Source organism: Agelaius tricolor, unplaced genomic scaffold (genome assembly GCF_023055355.1).
Source record: "Agelaius tricolor isolate 1412-34295 unplaced genomic scaffold, bAgeTri1.0.p SCAF_30, whole genome shotgun sequence".
In the NCBI taxonomy this organism is placed as follows: domain Eukaryota; kingdom Metazoa; phylum Chordata; class Aves; order Passeriformes; family Icteridae; genus Agelaius; species Agelaius tricolor.
In genome coordinates this window covers 4,726,419-4,741,077 of record NW_027269290.1, presented here as the reverse complement: position 1 = coordinate 4,741,077, position 14,659 = coordinate 4,726,419, and the positions used below count along the sequence as shown (strand labels likewise).

The window sequence follows — 14,659 nt, the reverse complement described above, 5'->3', positions numbered from 1 at the left end:
GGAAGCCCTGGCAGAGGGCTGGGGTTCATCTGTGCTGCTGCCACTGCTGCCACCTCTCATCTGTCTGCTCGTCCTTCACCTCCCTCCCTGCACACAGCTCCTTCCATCCCCATCCTCTGAGCTTTCCCTTTCCTCCTGCCTTTCCCTGCTCTTTTAGGGATGAGCTCCAGCCCACCACAGGATTTTCCCAGCCTCATTCCCCACTGGGAATTGCCCACATCCCTTCCTGATCCCTGCTGGGAATCTGGGCGTTCCTTCCCACACCTGAGCAGCAGCTCTGGGTGCAGAGTGCAGCTCCAGGGGGAGGCAGGACCTGCAGGGATGCAGCTCAGGAAGCAGGAGGATGCTCCAGGGGCAGGCAGGATTGTGAGGATGCAGCTCAGGAAGCAGGAGAATGCTCCAGGAGCAGGCAGGACAATGGGGATGCAGCTCAGGAAGCAGGAGGATGCTCCAGGGGCAGGCAGGATTGTGAGGATGCAGCTCAGGAAGCAGGAGGATGCTCCAGGAGCAGGCAGGACCTGCAGGGATGCAGCTCAGGAAGCAGGAGGATGCTCCAGGGGCAGGCAGGATTGTGGGGATGCAGCTCAGGAAGCAGGAGGATGCTCCAGGAGCAGGCAGGACCTGCAGGGATGCAGCTCAGGAAGCAGGAGGATGCTCCAGGGGCAGGCAGGACAATGGGGATGCAGCTCAGGAAGCAGGAGGATGCTCCAGGGGCAGGCAGGACTGTGAGGATGCAGCTCAGGAAGCAGGAGGATGCTCCAGGAGCAGGCAGGACAATGGGGATGCAGCTCAGGAAGCAGGAGGATGCTCCAGGGGCAGGCAGGATTGTGGGGATGCAGCTCAGGAAGCAGGAGGATGCTCCAGGCACTCAATCCCACTGCCAGCACCAGCAATTCCATCTTTGGTTGTGGCGTTTGTTCCCATTTTCTGCCATTTCTGCCACCCCCAGGGTGCTGGGGGCAGGAATAACTTGGGAATTGTTCAGAGGGGGGTGTTTGAGCTGCTGTTTGCAGGGATTGCTGCTTTTTGGATCCAGGAGCAGCTCAGATGGGACATTTCAGCTTCCCTTTCCCCTCTCTGTGTGGGTTTAAAGCAGGGACAATTCCCCATTTGTCACCGTGACCCCTCCATCCCTGGGGCCTGCAGGCACTGCCACAACACAAATCATAAATTGAGTGGTGAATTCCCAATCCAGAGCTGTCAGAGCTCGGTCCCTGTCACCTCTGCTGGGACACCTGGGTCACCTGAGCTGCTGCTGAGATGCAGAGAGGGAAAAACAGGAGGGAGTGGGGTTGGATCTCTGCCCTTTCCTGAGTGCCTGGGAAGGGAGAGCTCCTGCGGGCACCTGGAAGGATGCTGTTAATGAAGACACACCAATTAATGGCATTTTCAGGTCATTATTTTGTTAGTTTTTAAGTTTTTCCCTTATTTATTTTATTGGTGGCACCCAAAGCTTCCACCCTTGCACCGCCCTTGTCATCTTCATTTATCAGCTGGGAAACTGAGGCACGGAGTTTATTCCTGGGGTGGGGAAAATCCCATCACTGGCAGCTCTGGATCTCAAACCTGAGACCTAAAACTCCCTCCAGGATGTGTTGGTCTGAACCAAACAGCTCCTGTCTCGCTGTGCTCTGGGTTTTATGAATTTAATTCATCTTTTGGGCACTTTTTCAGTGTTTTTATTATTGAACCCTCTCCATGAACCCTCTCCCTCTCTTTCTTCCCCAATCCCTGAAATCCTCAGCCATTTCCTATAAAACAACCCAAATTTTCCCAGCTGGATTGGGGCAGGGCACTGGCTTTGAGCAGTTTTTTTTGTGCTGATTTTGCCTTGAATTGCTCCATTTAAAAGGAGAGGCTGCTGAAGCCGACCATAAACACCAAAACCCCCAAAGAAATCAAAATGTGCCTTTTTTGGGAAGCAGGGAAACATTCCCAGTGCTCCTTTTATTTCTGCTCTTTCTCCATTTTGATTTTAATAGTTTATTTTCTATTTAATTATTCGGGCAGCATTAACGTGCTGGTCACTCAGGGGTTGGAATTCCTGATCCTGGGGGGATTTATCCTCAAAACACCCCCCAGCTTTTCCCTCTCTCCTGTTGCTCCCAGCACTTCCCACTCTCGGAGCCGTGGCTTTTTTTAGTTGCTAAATCTGACAAGGTTTGTGAGCAGGAGCCTCGATTCTGCACTCGGGAACACGCACAGGAATATAAATTCAGCACTTTGGGGCTTTTTTCCTGCATTCCAGCATGGAACATCACCTGGAGCTTGGATTTATGCCATCTATGACTGGAATTATTGGGTGGAAAACCTTTGAATTTGGTGGTTTATGGGCCAAGCCTGTGCTGGAGCAAATGTAGATCCAGAGGGATCTTCAGGAGATCTCAGGAACTGAGGATCCAGCCCTGATCCAGCAGATCCATGATCCATAAACAGCAGAACCAAGGAAATGGTCTTGGTGTGCCTGGGGACTCTGAGGAGGAGGAGGAGGCAGAACTGGAGGGTTTGGTTTGTGTCTGGTTTGTGTCTGGTCCAAATTAAAATGCAAGGAGAGTCTCTGTGACAAACTGAATTGAACAAATCAGCCCCACACCAGCCCACACCCTGCCTGCCACATCCTCTGCTGAGCAATGGCTCCCAAAGGCCCTGGGGACAGCAGGAGCAGCAGGAGCTGTCCCATTGCTGTCCCATCATTGTCCCATCTCTGTCCCATCATTGTCCCATCTCTGTCCCATCATTGCCCCATTGCTGTCCCATCACTCTCCCATCATTATCCTATTGTTATCCCATCTCTGTCCCATGCTCTCCCATCACTGCTCCCTCACTGTCCCATTGTTATCCCATCCCTGTCCCCACCTCTGTCCTGTCACTGTCCCATGCTGTCTCCTCACTCCCATGGGTGCCCTGTCCCTGCAGAGCCTGGCTGGGATCTTCTGGATTCCCCCAAATTTCCCCACACGGGATGGGCAGAGCCATTTCCTCAGAAAAGTGCCCAGAAAAGGCTCATTTGGGGCATTTTAATTCCAGGCAAACTCAGCACAGCATCCGAGGGGGAAGGAGCATTTTTATAAATCACCATTAGCAGCACGTGTGCTGTTTAAGCACTTAATCCCTCTCAATCCCCCCCTGATTAACGATTAATTGTGCCACTAATTGCGCTATCATAGCATGGCAGGCCCAGCCTGCAGCGGGCACAGGCAGCCACACCAGTGCTGAACCCACATCACAACTGGGAGCACTGGGAGGCCCTGCTGAGAGAGCCTGGGCCAAAATCCCTCCTCTATTCAAACCTCAGGATTCTAATCCTGCCTTATCTCCAGCGTTTCCTTATCAGCTGGGAGGCAGGAGAGGAGGATTGGATGCACTTGGAACAGCCCTGCTCGGTGTCATCCCCTTTTTTAATGGGGATTTTCCTCACTCCTGTGAAAACCACATGGAAATTGCTCTGTTTTGATTTGGAGTGGGGGGAAAGCACAATATTTGAATTTATTTCCGTTATTTTTACATTTTTGATCTCTCTTTAATGCACAGCAGACTGCAGGCCAGCACCTCTCCCTGACAGTGTCCAAGGCCCTGCTTGGTGTCATCCCTTTTTTAACGTGGATTTTCTTCCACTCCTGTGAAAACCACATGCAAATTCTTCTATGTTTTGATTTGGAGTGGGGGGAAAAGCACAATATTTGAATTTATTTTCATTATTTTCTGCTGCTGATGGCTGCAGTGTCCAAGGCCTCTCTCCCTGACAGTGCCCAAGGCCCTGCTCAGTGTCATACTTTTCTTAGTGTGGATTTTCCTCACTCCTGTGAAAACCACACAGAAATTCCTCCATGTTTTCATTTGGAGGCAGAGGAAAAGCACAATATACGAATTTATTTCCATTATTTTTACATTTTTGATCTCTCTTTAATGCACAGCAGACTGCAGGCCAGCACCTCTCCCTGACAGTGCCCAAGGCCCTGCTCGGTGTCATACTTTTCTTAGTGTGGATTTTCCTCACTCCTGTGAAAAACACCTGGAAATTCCTCTATGTTTTGACTTGAAGTAGGGGAAAAGCACAATATTTGAATTTATTTCTCTTATTTTTACATTTCTGATGCCTCTTTTATGCACAGAAGGCAGCAGTGTCCAAGGCCTCTCCCTGACAGTGCCCAAGGCCCTGCTCAGTGTCATCCTTTTTTTAGTGTGGATTTTCCTCACTCCTCCAAAAACCACATGGGAATTCTTCTATGTTTTCATTTGGATTGGGGGAAAAGCACAATATTTGAATTTATTTCCGTTATTTTCCTGTGAAAACCACATGGAAATTCCTCTATGTTTTGATTTGGAGGCAGGGGGAAAGCACAATATTTGAATTTATTTCCATTATTTTCTGCTTCTGACACCTCTTTCATGCCCAGCAGGCTGCAGTGTCCAAGGCCTGGGGGCCCAGCCATGACTTTTCCTGGGGGAGATCCCTCTCTTTTCCTCTGTTATCTCTTTCTGGGCTCTGTTATCTCTCCAAGGCTTGTACAGGAACCAGCCTGGCTTGTCAAGGACACCAGGGCTCCCTCCCCCAGCGAGGCTTTTATAGCAGAGAGAAGCTGGGATTGAAGTGAAAAAAAATATTAAAAATAAAATATTACATTATTATTATTACATAAATTATATTAACTATAATATTGAATAATATTAAATATTAATATTATTCAATATTAAAATGTATTAATTTATTTTATTAAAATATAATAATATTAAAAGGAAAATTCATGCTTTTCAGCCCCACCAATGTATTTGTTTTGTCTACAAGTGACACCACAGCTTTGAGGACACGGGGCTGGCCTTGGCTGGGTGGCACAGATGGCATTTACAGTTTAACAAGGAGCAAGGTTTATCCAAACACTCCGTGCTCACCCGGGTTCCCAGACTGGCCTGAAACATTTCCTCCCCAGAAAAGGGATCAGAGCTTGCACTGAGGCAGGAATAATCTGTTTATTGCACTTGGGACCTCCCTATTCTGTTGCCTTTTTCTTAACTTGGAAGTGAAATTGGAGAGCATTTTAAAAAGGAGGTAACATAAAACTGGATTTTTGTTTGAAGGTTTTTCAGGGGCAGTTATGGAAAAGTTTAATTTTTTAGGGGAAAAGCAAGGACTGGGATGATCCCTTCCCTCAGCTGGGAAGCAGAGCCAGGCCAGGAGGATCCCACAGACCCCACAGATCCCCCAGACCCCACAGATCCCACCCACCTGGGGCTCTGAGATCATCAGGAAGGGTCAGGATGAAAGATTTTGCAGGATTTCCCTTTCTAGGAGAGAGGGATCAAAAAATAATCATGTTTCTATATTTATTTAAATAAAAATAATACTGATCACAGCCCCTGCTGTGCTTGCAAACCCTCTGGTCCCTCAAATGTTGGCTCCTCCTCAGCCCCCTCCCTGTGGCTGCTTTTCCTTCCCATCCCAGGGGGAAATATGGGACATTCCCCCATACACACAGGGCCCTCCAAGGATGGGTGCAGGGCTGGTTTAAGGTTTAATCCCAGCTTAGTGCAGTCAGGGTTTGCTCCCTCCCTCCCAACCACGTGACCCTCGCAGGGCTTTAAATAAATCAGATTTCCACCCCTTCAGCCCAGGGGGGTTTTGTGCCTTTAATGCCAAACTGTGGCACTGCTGCTCCAGAGCTTTGTCCTGGGGGAAACCCTGGCCATAGCTGGGACTGGGAGTGACTGGAGGGGGAGCAGGAGGTCAGCAGCAACATCTCCTCTCCTTCCATCCCTGCTCTGCAGGAAAATCTGTCCCAGGGTGGTTTGGGGCTGGTTCAGCAGCAGTGGCAGCTCCGAGGAGCTGCTGGAGCAGAGCTGGGATCCTGCTGGGAGAGGATGGAGCTTTAATCCCACTGAAGGCTCTCCAGCTCTTCCTCCAGGATGGGGAAATCCAGGTGTCTCCAAGCTGTGGAGCAAAACAGGCAGAGATTTCAGGGTTTTTTTCCAAGTCCTTTTGTCAAGACAAAACATTTCCACTCTCCTCAAAAACGCATGGCAAAGAGCCGAGCTCTTAATTGCTCTGAGTGCTCTTGGTGCTGCTGCTCCTCCACAGAAACCTGGGGTTTTGTTTAGATTCCAACTGTTTTGTGGGGATTTTCTTTTTTTCTGGGAAATTTAATCCTGTCCAGAGCCTTTGAGGCCAGGATCCCTCTGGAAAGGATTTTCCCAAGGATCTGGCTTCCCCTTCTCCTCTGCACTGTTTCTGTGCTGCTCTTTGTCCCCCTCCTTTCCCGTGTGCCAGAGGTGGCTGCATTTCTCAAATTCCTCGGGGCTATTGGGTGTCCAGGATGTCATTCCTGGTGCTTTAAATATCTTTATGGAAAGGGGAGCTGGGCTGGGATCCCTGTGCTCAGCTGTCCCTGCTGAGCTGTGTCACCCCCCCCTGGGTCAAACCCTGCAGCTCAAGGCATTCCTTTCCCAAATATCCTCATTTTGCACCCAAACTTCTTCTCAGCCTCGTTCTCCTGTACCAGGAAGAGGTCTTGGGGCACTGGAGGAAAATTCCTGTTCAATAGAGAGTGGAAAACCTTTCCCACTTCCAGCCTTTCTGGAGTAAACCAGCAGTGCAGGGCACCTGCTGATCCAGGGGCTGTGACTCCCTGAGTGCAGGGATCCCCAGAATCCTCAGAATCCTCAAGATTGTGCCCAAGGGAAAAATTCCTGCTCGGAGTTTTGCTGACATTTCCCACTTCCAACCCTTCTGGAGTGAACCAGCAATGCAGGGCACCTGCTCATCCAGGGGCTGTGACTCCCTGAGTGCAGGGATCCCCAGAATCCTCAGAATTGAGTCTGAGGAAGAAATTCCTGCTCAGTTTTTCCTGACATTTCCCACTTCCAACCCTTCTGGAGTGCAGGGCACCTGCTGATCCAGGGGCTGTGACTCCCTGAGTGCAGGGATGCTCAGAATCCTCAGAATCCTCAGAATCCAGGCTGCTCCTGCCCTGGGGATGCTGCAAGTACCAGGGAAGCACTGACACGACCCTGGCAGGGTGGGGACAATGCCAGCCCTGAGCTCTCCCAGCACTGGGGTGGCCCAACTGGCCAGCAGTGGCCCCATTGTTGCTGCAGCTGAGCTCTGGCCACTTGTCCCAGGTTAGGGAATAAGTGCCCAGTGTTCTGAGCTGCTGGAATAATGGCTGGCATTGGGATGCCTCGCTCAGAGCTGCCCTGAGCTCACCAGGAGCCCAGGCAGAGCTGAGGGCACAGAGAAAGGCAAAATATCCCAGAACAAAGGTCCTTTGTGTGCTCCCGTTACTGGGCTCCTTGTCAGCTCCAAACCCAAGTGGGAATGTGCATCCAGCCAAGGGCTGCCCTTCCCTCCCATCCCTGCAGCCAGCACAGGTTGGAATCCCATCCCTGGGAGAGGCCAAGGGCAGCTTGGAGCAACCTGAGGATGTCCCTGCTGAGGGAATGGGATGAGATCTAAGGTCCCTGTTCATGGAAATGGGATGGGCTCTAAGATCCCTGTTCATGGAAATGGGATGGGCTCTAAGATCCCTGTTTATGGGAATGGGATGAGCTCTAAGATCCCTGTTTATGGGAATGGGATGAGCTCTAAGATCCCTGTTTATGGGAATGGGATGAGCTCTAAGACCCCAGCCCATGGGAATGGGATGAGCTCTAAGATCCCTGTTTATGGAAATAGGATGAGCCTCAAGATCCCTGTTTATGGGAATGGGATGGGCTCTAAGATCCCTGTTCATGGGAATGGGATGGGGTCTAAGATCCCTGATTATGGGAATGGGATGAGCTCTAAGATCCCTGTTCATGGAGATGGGATGAGCTCCAAGATCCCTCCCAACCCACCCCATCCTGTGCTTCCATGAGTCTACAATGACCTGGCAGGAAGTTTTCCATGGATTCACCTTTCCCAGGCCATCATCCTGTTCTCCTGACTCTCAGGACGTGGCTTTGTCTCTTAACAAGGAATTCCTGGCTGGAATTCTGCAGGGTGGGACGGGAACGCTGTGGGCCCGGGGTCTCACATTCCCCAGGCTCTCACCTCCCAAGGGAATTCAAACCAGCTGGCAGGGGGGAGGATGCCTTGCCATCATTCCTGATTTATCCCTGTGGCATTCCAAGGGTTTGAGATAGGAATTGTTTTCTTTTTCTCTGAGGCTTCTCAGCTTCCCAGGAGGAAAAATCCTGGGCAGAGGGATTTTAACAGAGAATGTGAGTGCTACAGGTTGGATATTAGGAAAAGGCTTTTTTTACAGAAAGAGTGGTAAAGTTCTGGAATGTTCTGCCCGGGGTGGTGGTGGAGTCCCCATCCCTGGGGGTGTTTAACAAAGCCTGGATGTGGCACTGGGTGCCAGGGTTGAGCTGTTGGGGCTGGGATGGACTCGATGATTTTTAAGGTCTCTTCCAACTTGGTGATTCTGTGAAATCCGTGAATTCCAGCAGGGTTGGTTGGGCCCTGCAGCCACACACAGCGTTGCAGGATTGCCGTGTTTGCTGAGCAAATAAAAGCTCCACGAGGAGGAGCAGAATTCCCCATTTCTCCGGGCCTTGCAGGAGTGAATCGATGCCACCTCACAGCCAGGAGCACCGAGTGCTGAATAGGCCTTTTCAGTTTGCCTTGTAAACACCACTGGTAATCTCTCCGGGGATTAAAACATAAATAAATAAATAAACAAACAAACAAAAAACGGTTTAAAACAAGCAAACTTTTCCCTCCGAGCCTTCCTCTCTTTCGGCTGGGAAATGGGGGCAGGAATCTGGTAAAATGGTAAGGAAAAAAACCCGAGAATTGATATTTTTTGAGAGGCAATAATTAGTGCTGGAAAGCTTTGCTGGAGGAGGGAGGGGGCATCTCCATACTCTGGTGATGCCTAAAATACCTGGCTCAGGAATTCCAGAAACTGTAGAAACTCAGGAGAAATCCATTCCCATGCAGAACAATTCACCGAGGAGCTGCAAAGGTGATTTCCGGACACAGCCTTGAGGGCGACATTTAAAGGATCCTTAACTCCTTGTCTGGCTCCCGTGAGGAGTTTTCCTGCTGGGATTCACCTTTGGGGCTCTTTGAAGTGTTCCAGCCGGGTATTTACCCTCCACCCCAGTTCCAGTAAATGCAGATCACTCGCCCTGCTGGCTTTAATCCTGGTTTTTGACCGGGTTCCAAGCAGGGTGATTTCATTTTTATGCCTAAATTCCTCATTGCCGTGTGAAACTGCTCCTTCCCCTCGTGTCATGTTCCTGCCTGCTGTTAATTATCCGCTCTCGCTCTGCATCCCCGGCAGCATCCAGGGATTGCTGCCGTTCCTGCCAGGCTGTAAAAGCAAAAGTGACAAAAGTGATGTCATGGCTTTGCTTAACAAGTGTCACTTTCCCTCGGAAAGTCAATAAATGCCGCCGCTTCCTTTAGCACACTGGGGGGGAAAAAAACCCGACAAAATTAAACAAAATTAAACAAAATTAAACAAAACAAGAGGTGGTCGCTAGGAGTTCCTCCTTTGAAATCCGTGCTGGGGAGAGCAGCTGTAAAAAGGGATTTTTTTATCCCACAAGGAATGCGGCTGGAGGGTGGGGGAAGCTGCTGGAACCCCGGGGGGCTGTGGGGCACCCCACATTGCCCCGCCCGACCCTAAATTCCCCCTGGAATCCCACATTTCCTGCCCCAGCCCGACCCTAAATTCCGTCTGGTACGAAGGTTGTGGGTGCTTTGCTTGCAGCACATCCCAGCTTTGGGACCCTGTATGGATCCCATATGGGACAGGGTGAGTTCCTGTCGGAGAGGAGCCTAGGGCTGGGGACAAGCACAATCCTATAAATCCCAGCTCACAATCCCATAAATCCCAGCTTTGGGATCCTGTATCCATATGGGACAGGGCAAATTCCTGTCAGGAAAGGAGAATTCCTGTTGGGGAGGAGCCAAGGGCTGAGGACAAGCACAGTACCATAAATCCCATAAATTCCAGCACACAATCCCATAAATCCCTGCTTTGGGATCCTGTATCCATATGGGACAGGGCAAATTCCTGTCAGGGAAGGAGCTGAGGGCTGAGGACAACCACAATCCCATAAATCCCATAAATCCCAGCTTTGGGATCCTGTATCCATATGGGACAGGGCAAATTCCTGTCAGGGAAGGAGCTGAGGGCTGAGGACAAGCACAGTACCATAAATCCTATAAATCCCAGCTCACAATCCCATAAATCCCAGCTTTGGGATCCTGTATCCATGTGGGACAGGGCAAATTCCTGTCAGGAAAGGAGAATTCCTGTCAGGGAAGGAGCTGAGGGCTGAGGACAAGCACAGTACCATAAATCCCAGCTCACAATCCCATAAATCCCAGCTTTAATGTGAACTCCGAGCAGGTCCAGGTGTAGCTGGAAAAATGAGCCCGGGGATGCGAGACCAGGAGCAGGGAGAGGCTCGGGTGTGGCAGGAGAGGCTGCAGCGAGCCCCGGGCTATTTTTACCCCTCTCTCAGCTCCTCTCCTCTCCCAGGTTTATATTTAGCAGCCTGGAGCTGCTGGCATTCCTGCAGGAAGGGTTTGGATTTGTGGAGCAGTTTTGTGGCAGTGAGGAGCTGATTCCCTGTAAACCATCCACAGCTTTTTAGGGAGGGGAAAGAAGATGCAGACACCACTTCTCCTCATCCTCCTCATTCACCCGAGTGTTTTTCCTGTTCCCTGCATCTTTCCTGCCTCAGATTTGATCCTGACCAAAGGACCAGAGGAGGTTATGGATGGAGACACCACTTCTCCTTGTTTTCCTCATTCACCCGAGTGTTTTTCCTGTTCCCTGCATCTTTCCTGGCCCAGATTTGATCCTGACCAAAGGATCAGAGGAGGTTATGGATGGAGACACCACTTCTCCTCATCCTCCTTATTCACCCGAGTGTTTTTCCTGTTCCCTGCATCTTTCCTGCCTCAGATTTGATCCCGACCAAAGGACCAAAGGAGGTTATGGATGGAGACACCACTTCTCCTTGTTTTCCTCATTCACCCGAGTGTTTTTCCTGTTCCCTGCATCTTTCCTGGCCCAGATTTGATCCTGACCAAAGGATCAAAGGAGGTTATGGATTGGCTCAGTGGGGGATGATCAAAGCAGGAATTGCTCAGCCAAACACCTTCCCAAGATCCCAAAATCCTGCTTGATGTCCTGCTTATTCCATTCCAGCCCCTGCCAGGCTGGGATTTTGTGCCCAGTGTGGGACCAGGAGCTGGATTCACTTCTGGATCTCCTGAATCTTCTTTGGAGCCCAGAGCATCCTCACTGTGCCTGGGCACGTTCCTGCAGTGCTGGGAAAACATTCCAATGTCTGAAACCGGCAGTGGAGGTGTCTCAAACCCTCCGAGCTCCCTTCCCACCCCCGGCAAAGCCCCCCAGGCACGGCACGGCCGAGCCTTCAGCCTCAGGAAGGTGGGAGCTGAGCGGGGGCAGGGAATCGCCGGGATTCAGGTGAATTCCCGGGATTTTCAGGGGATTCACCCACTGCAGGGTGCCGTGCCTCACCGCAGAGCCTGGCAGGCGCCCAGCCGAGTGTTTATATTGCTGAGGGATCATCTTTTAAAGCTTTCACAGGCAGGCACGCCGGGCAGGGCGGTGCCGTTGTCCTGGCGACGGGGATGCGGTGTGAGATCAGTCTGGAACGCTGCGATCGCCCTTGGGCCGTGCTGATGAGGCTGGGAGGGGGCTGGGGGGGCTCTGGGGACAGCCAGGGGAGAGCAGGAGTGGGGACATCCAGGAGGAAGAGGAGACACCCAGGAGGAAGAGGCTGAGCTGCTCCAGACACGGGATGTGCAGGGAAAAGCCGCTCCTTGTTGGGAAAATCATCCCTGAGAAGTTTGGGGATGATTGAGCTCTTCAGATTGGGGTGGGGGCTGAGAGCAGTGTTAGAGTCCAGGGTGGTGCTGATAAACCTGGGAAGGGTCTTGGGGGGCTCTGGGGACAACCAGGGAAGAGCAGGAGTGGGGACACCCAGGGGGAAGAGGCTGAGGTGCTCCATACATGGGATGTGCAAGAAAGAGCTGCTCCTTGTGGGGAAAATCATCCCTGAGAAGTTTTGGGGTCTGTTTGGTACCAAGGGGTGATTGAGCTCTTCAGACTTGGGGGGTCAGAGCAGTGTTAAAGCCCAGGGTGGTGCTGATAAACCTGGGGGGCTCTGGGGACAGCCAGGGGAGAGCAGGAGTGGGGACACCCAGGGGGAAGAGGCTGAGCTGCTCCAGACATGGGATGTGCAGGAAAGAGCCGCTCCTTGTGGGGAAAAAACATCCCTGAGAAGTTTTTGGGGTCTGGTACCAAGGGGTGATTGAGCTCTTCAGACTGGGCTGGGGGATGAGAGCAGTGTTAGAGTCCAGGGTGGTGCTGATAAACCTGGGAGGGGGCTGGAGGGGATCTGGGGACATGCAGGGGGAAGGGGCTGAGCTGCTCCCTGTGGGGAGAAAAATCATCCCTGAGAAGTTTTGGGGTCTGTTTGCTACCAAGGGGTGGTTGAGCTCCAATCACCCCTTGGTACCAAGCAGGATGAGGATGAGAGCAGTGTTAGAACCCAGGGTGGTGCTGATAAACCTGGGGGGCTCTGGGGACAGCCAGGGGAGAGCAGGAGCAGGGACACCCAGGGGGAAGAGGCTGAGCTGCTCCAGACATGGGATGTGCAGGAAAGAGCCGCTCCTTGTGGGGGAAAAAACATCCCTGAGAGGTTTTGGGGTCTGGTACCAAGGGGTGATTGAGCTCTTCAGACTGGGCTGGGGGATGAGAGCAGTGTTAGAGTCCAGGGTGGTGCTGATAAACCTGGGGGGCTCTGGGGACAGCCAGGGGAGGGCAGGAATGGGGGACACCCAGGAGGAAGCTGCTCTGGTGGTCTGGGATGTGTGGGAAAGAGCCGCTCCCTGTGGGGAGAACAAACATCCCTGAGGGGTTTTGGGGTCTGGCACCAAGGGATAGTGCTGCCAGGATGCTGCCAGGATGATTGAGCTCTTCAGACTGGGCTGGGGGCTGAGAGCAGTGTTAGAGTCCAGGGCTGTTGATGGAAAATCCCCTGGTGGGGATGTCCAGAGGATGAAGGATGCAGGAGGAGCATCCCCACACTTCTGGGCTTGGGAAGAGGAGAGGAACAGACCCAAACCTGCTCAGGCCTGAGGCTGGAAGGGGCAAAGCTGTGGCTGGTTGGGGGTGGGACACTGATGTCCCATCCCTGGCAGTGCCCAAGGCTGGGTTGGACAGGGTCTGGAGCAACCTGGGACAGGGCATGGCGTGAGATGAATCCCAAGGTTCCTGCAACCAAACCGGTCTGGGATTCTGGGATTTCGTGTCTGTAAATCCAAGGAGTGCCTGATCCCTGCTGGATCCGTGCTGGGCAGGAGGAATTGCAGCAGGGCTGGAGCCCAAACCCCACACAGGCAGCACTTCCAGCCTGATCCTGGCAAGAACCAAAGCAGCAAAGGCAAAGCCGCGCCCGGGGCCGGCTCCGTGCCCCGAGGGTTTTCTTCCTTTAAGGGTTTTATTGCCTTAATCTGATCTGCGGTTAAGGCGATTCTGACGCCCAGCGGGAGGAGGCCCCGGGAGCTGGGATGGAGCTGGGATGGAGCTGGGATGGAGCTCAGAGCATCTCCCAGGCTGGGATTTGGGGCATCCCCCCTGCCCGTGCTGCCCCTCTCAGCATTTCGCTGCTGGATCTTTGTTGCAAGGGCAAAGCCGAGGCCACACTGCCAGGGGAGAGGAATCTCCTTTTCCAGTGAGAAACGTGGGATTGAGTCTTTTCCATCATTGTTTTGTCTTTTTCTTGCTTTCCTTCTGTTTTCACCCTGCATTCCCCCCTGCTCAGGCATTCCTGGAGTTTCCAAGGCACAGCCTGTGAGTGACTGAGTGTGCACAGCCCTGCCCTGGGCTCAAAAAAAAAAAACCACAAAAAATCACCCTCCCTGCCCCTGCTGATCAGAGCCTTAAAAACACAAAGAGCCCAATTTCTGTGGCTCCTCTTCTGCTCTGACCCAGAGAAAGGATGTCCCAGGGACCCCTGGTGGAGGGGGGGAAAATTCATGTCCAGACATTGCCATCCCCAAAGAGCAGAAGTTGTAGGGTGGGAATTGTGGTGGGGATGCTGCCAACCCCAAAAAGCAGCAGTTGTGGGGTAGGAATTGGGGTCAGGACATTGCCAACCCCAAAACCAGCAATTGTGGGGTGGGAATTTGGGTTAGGACATTACCAACCCCAAAAAGGAACAGCTGTGGGGTGGGAATTGGGGTTGGGATGCTGCCAACTCCAAAAAGCAGCAGTTGTGGGGTGGAATTTGGGGTGGGGATGCTGCCACCCCAAAGAGCAGCAGCTGCAGGGGTGGAAATTCAGGTCAGGATGCTGCCAACCCCAAAAAGCAGCAGCCTTGGGGCTGGGGGCCCATCCTGGTGCTGTCCATCCCTCCGAGCCTGCTGTCCCCTTTCCCTGCAGGGCTCTGCCATCCCTGGCAGCTCGAGGGAAGATGAACAAGATGAAAAACTTCAAGAGGAGATTTTCACTCTCGGTGCCGCGCACGGAGACCATCGAGGAGTCCCTGACGGAGTTCACCGAGCAGTTCAACCAGCTCAACAACCAGAGGAACGAAGGTGAGGAGCCCCTGGGCTGGGTGAGAGCCTCTCCAGCCCTCCCCAGGCACCCTCGGGGGCTGTGGAAGCGTCTGCCCCTCGTTCTGTGTG

The 14,659-nt window shown here is 52.3% G+C and overlaps 1 protein-coding gene across 1 annotated transcript in view; it reads left to right on the top strand.

Annotated features, from left to right (window-relative positions):
• Positions 1-14,659, top strand: part of CDK18 (cyclin dependent kinase 18) — a 41,174-nt gene that overhangs the window by 3,352 nt on the left and 23,163 nt on the right. The window contains exon 2 of the mRNA XM_071450329.1: positions 14,415-14,569. Within this exon, the coding sequence (XP_071306430.1) occupies positions 14,446-14,569 (124 nt within the window). The 5' untranslated portion in view covers positions 14,415-14,445. The remainder of the gene's footprint in view (positions 1-14,414; positions 14,570-14,659) is intronic.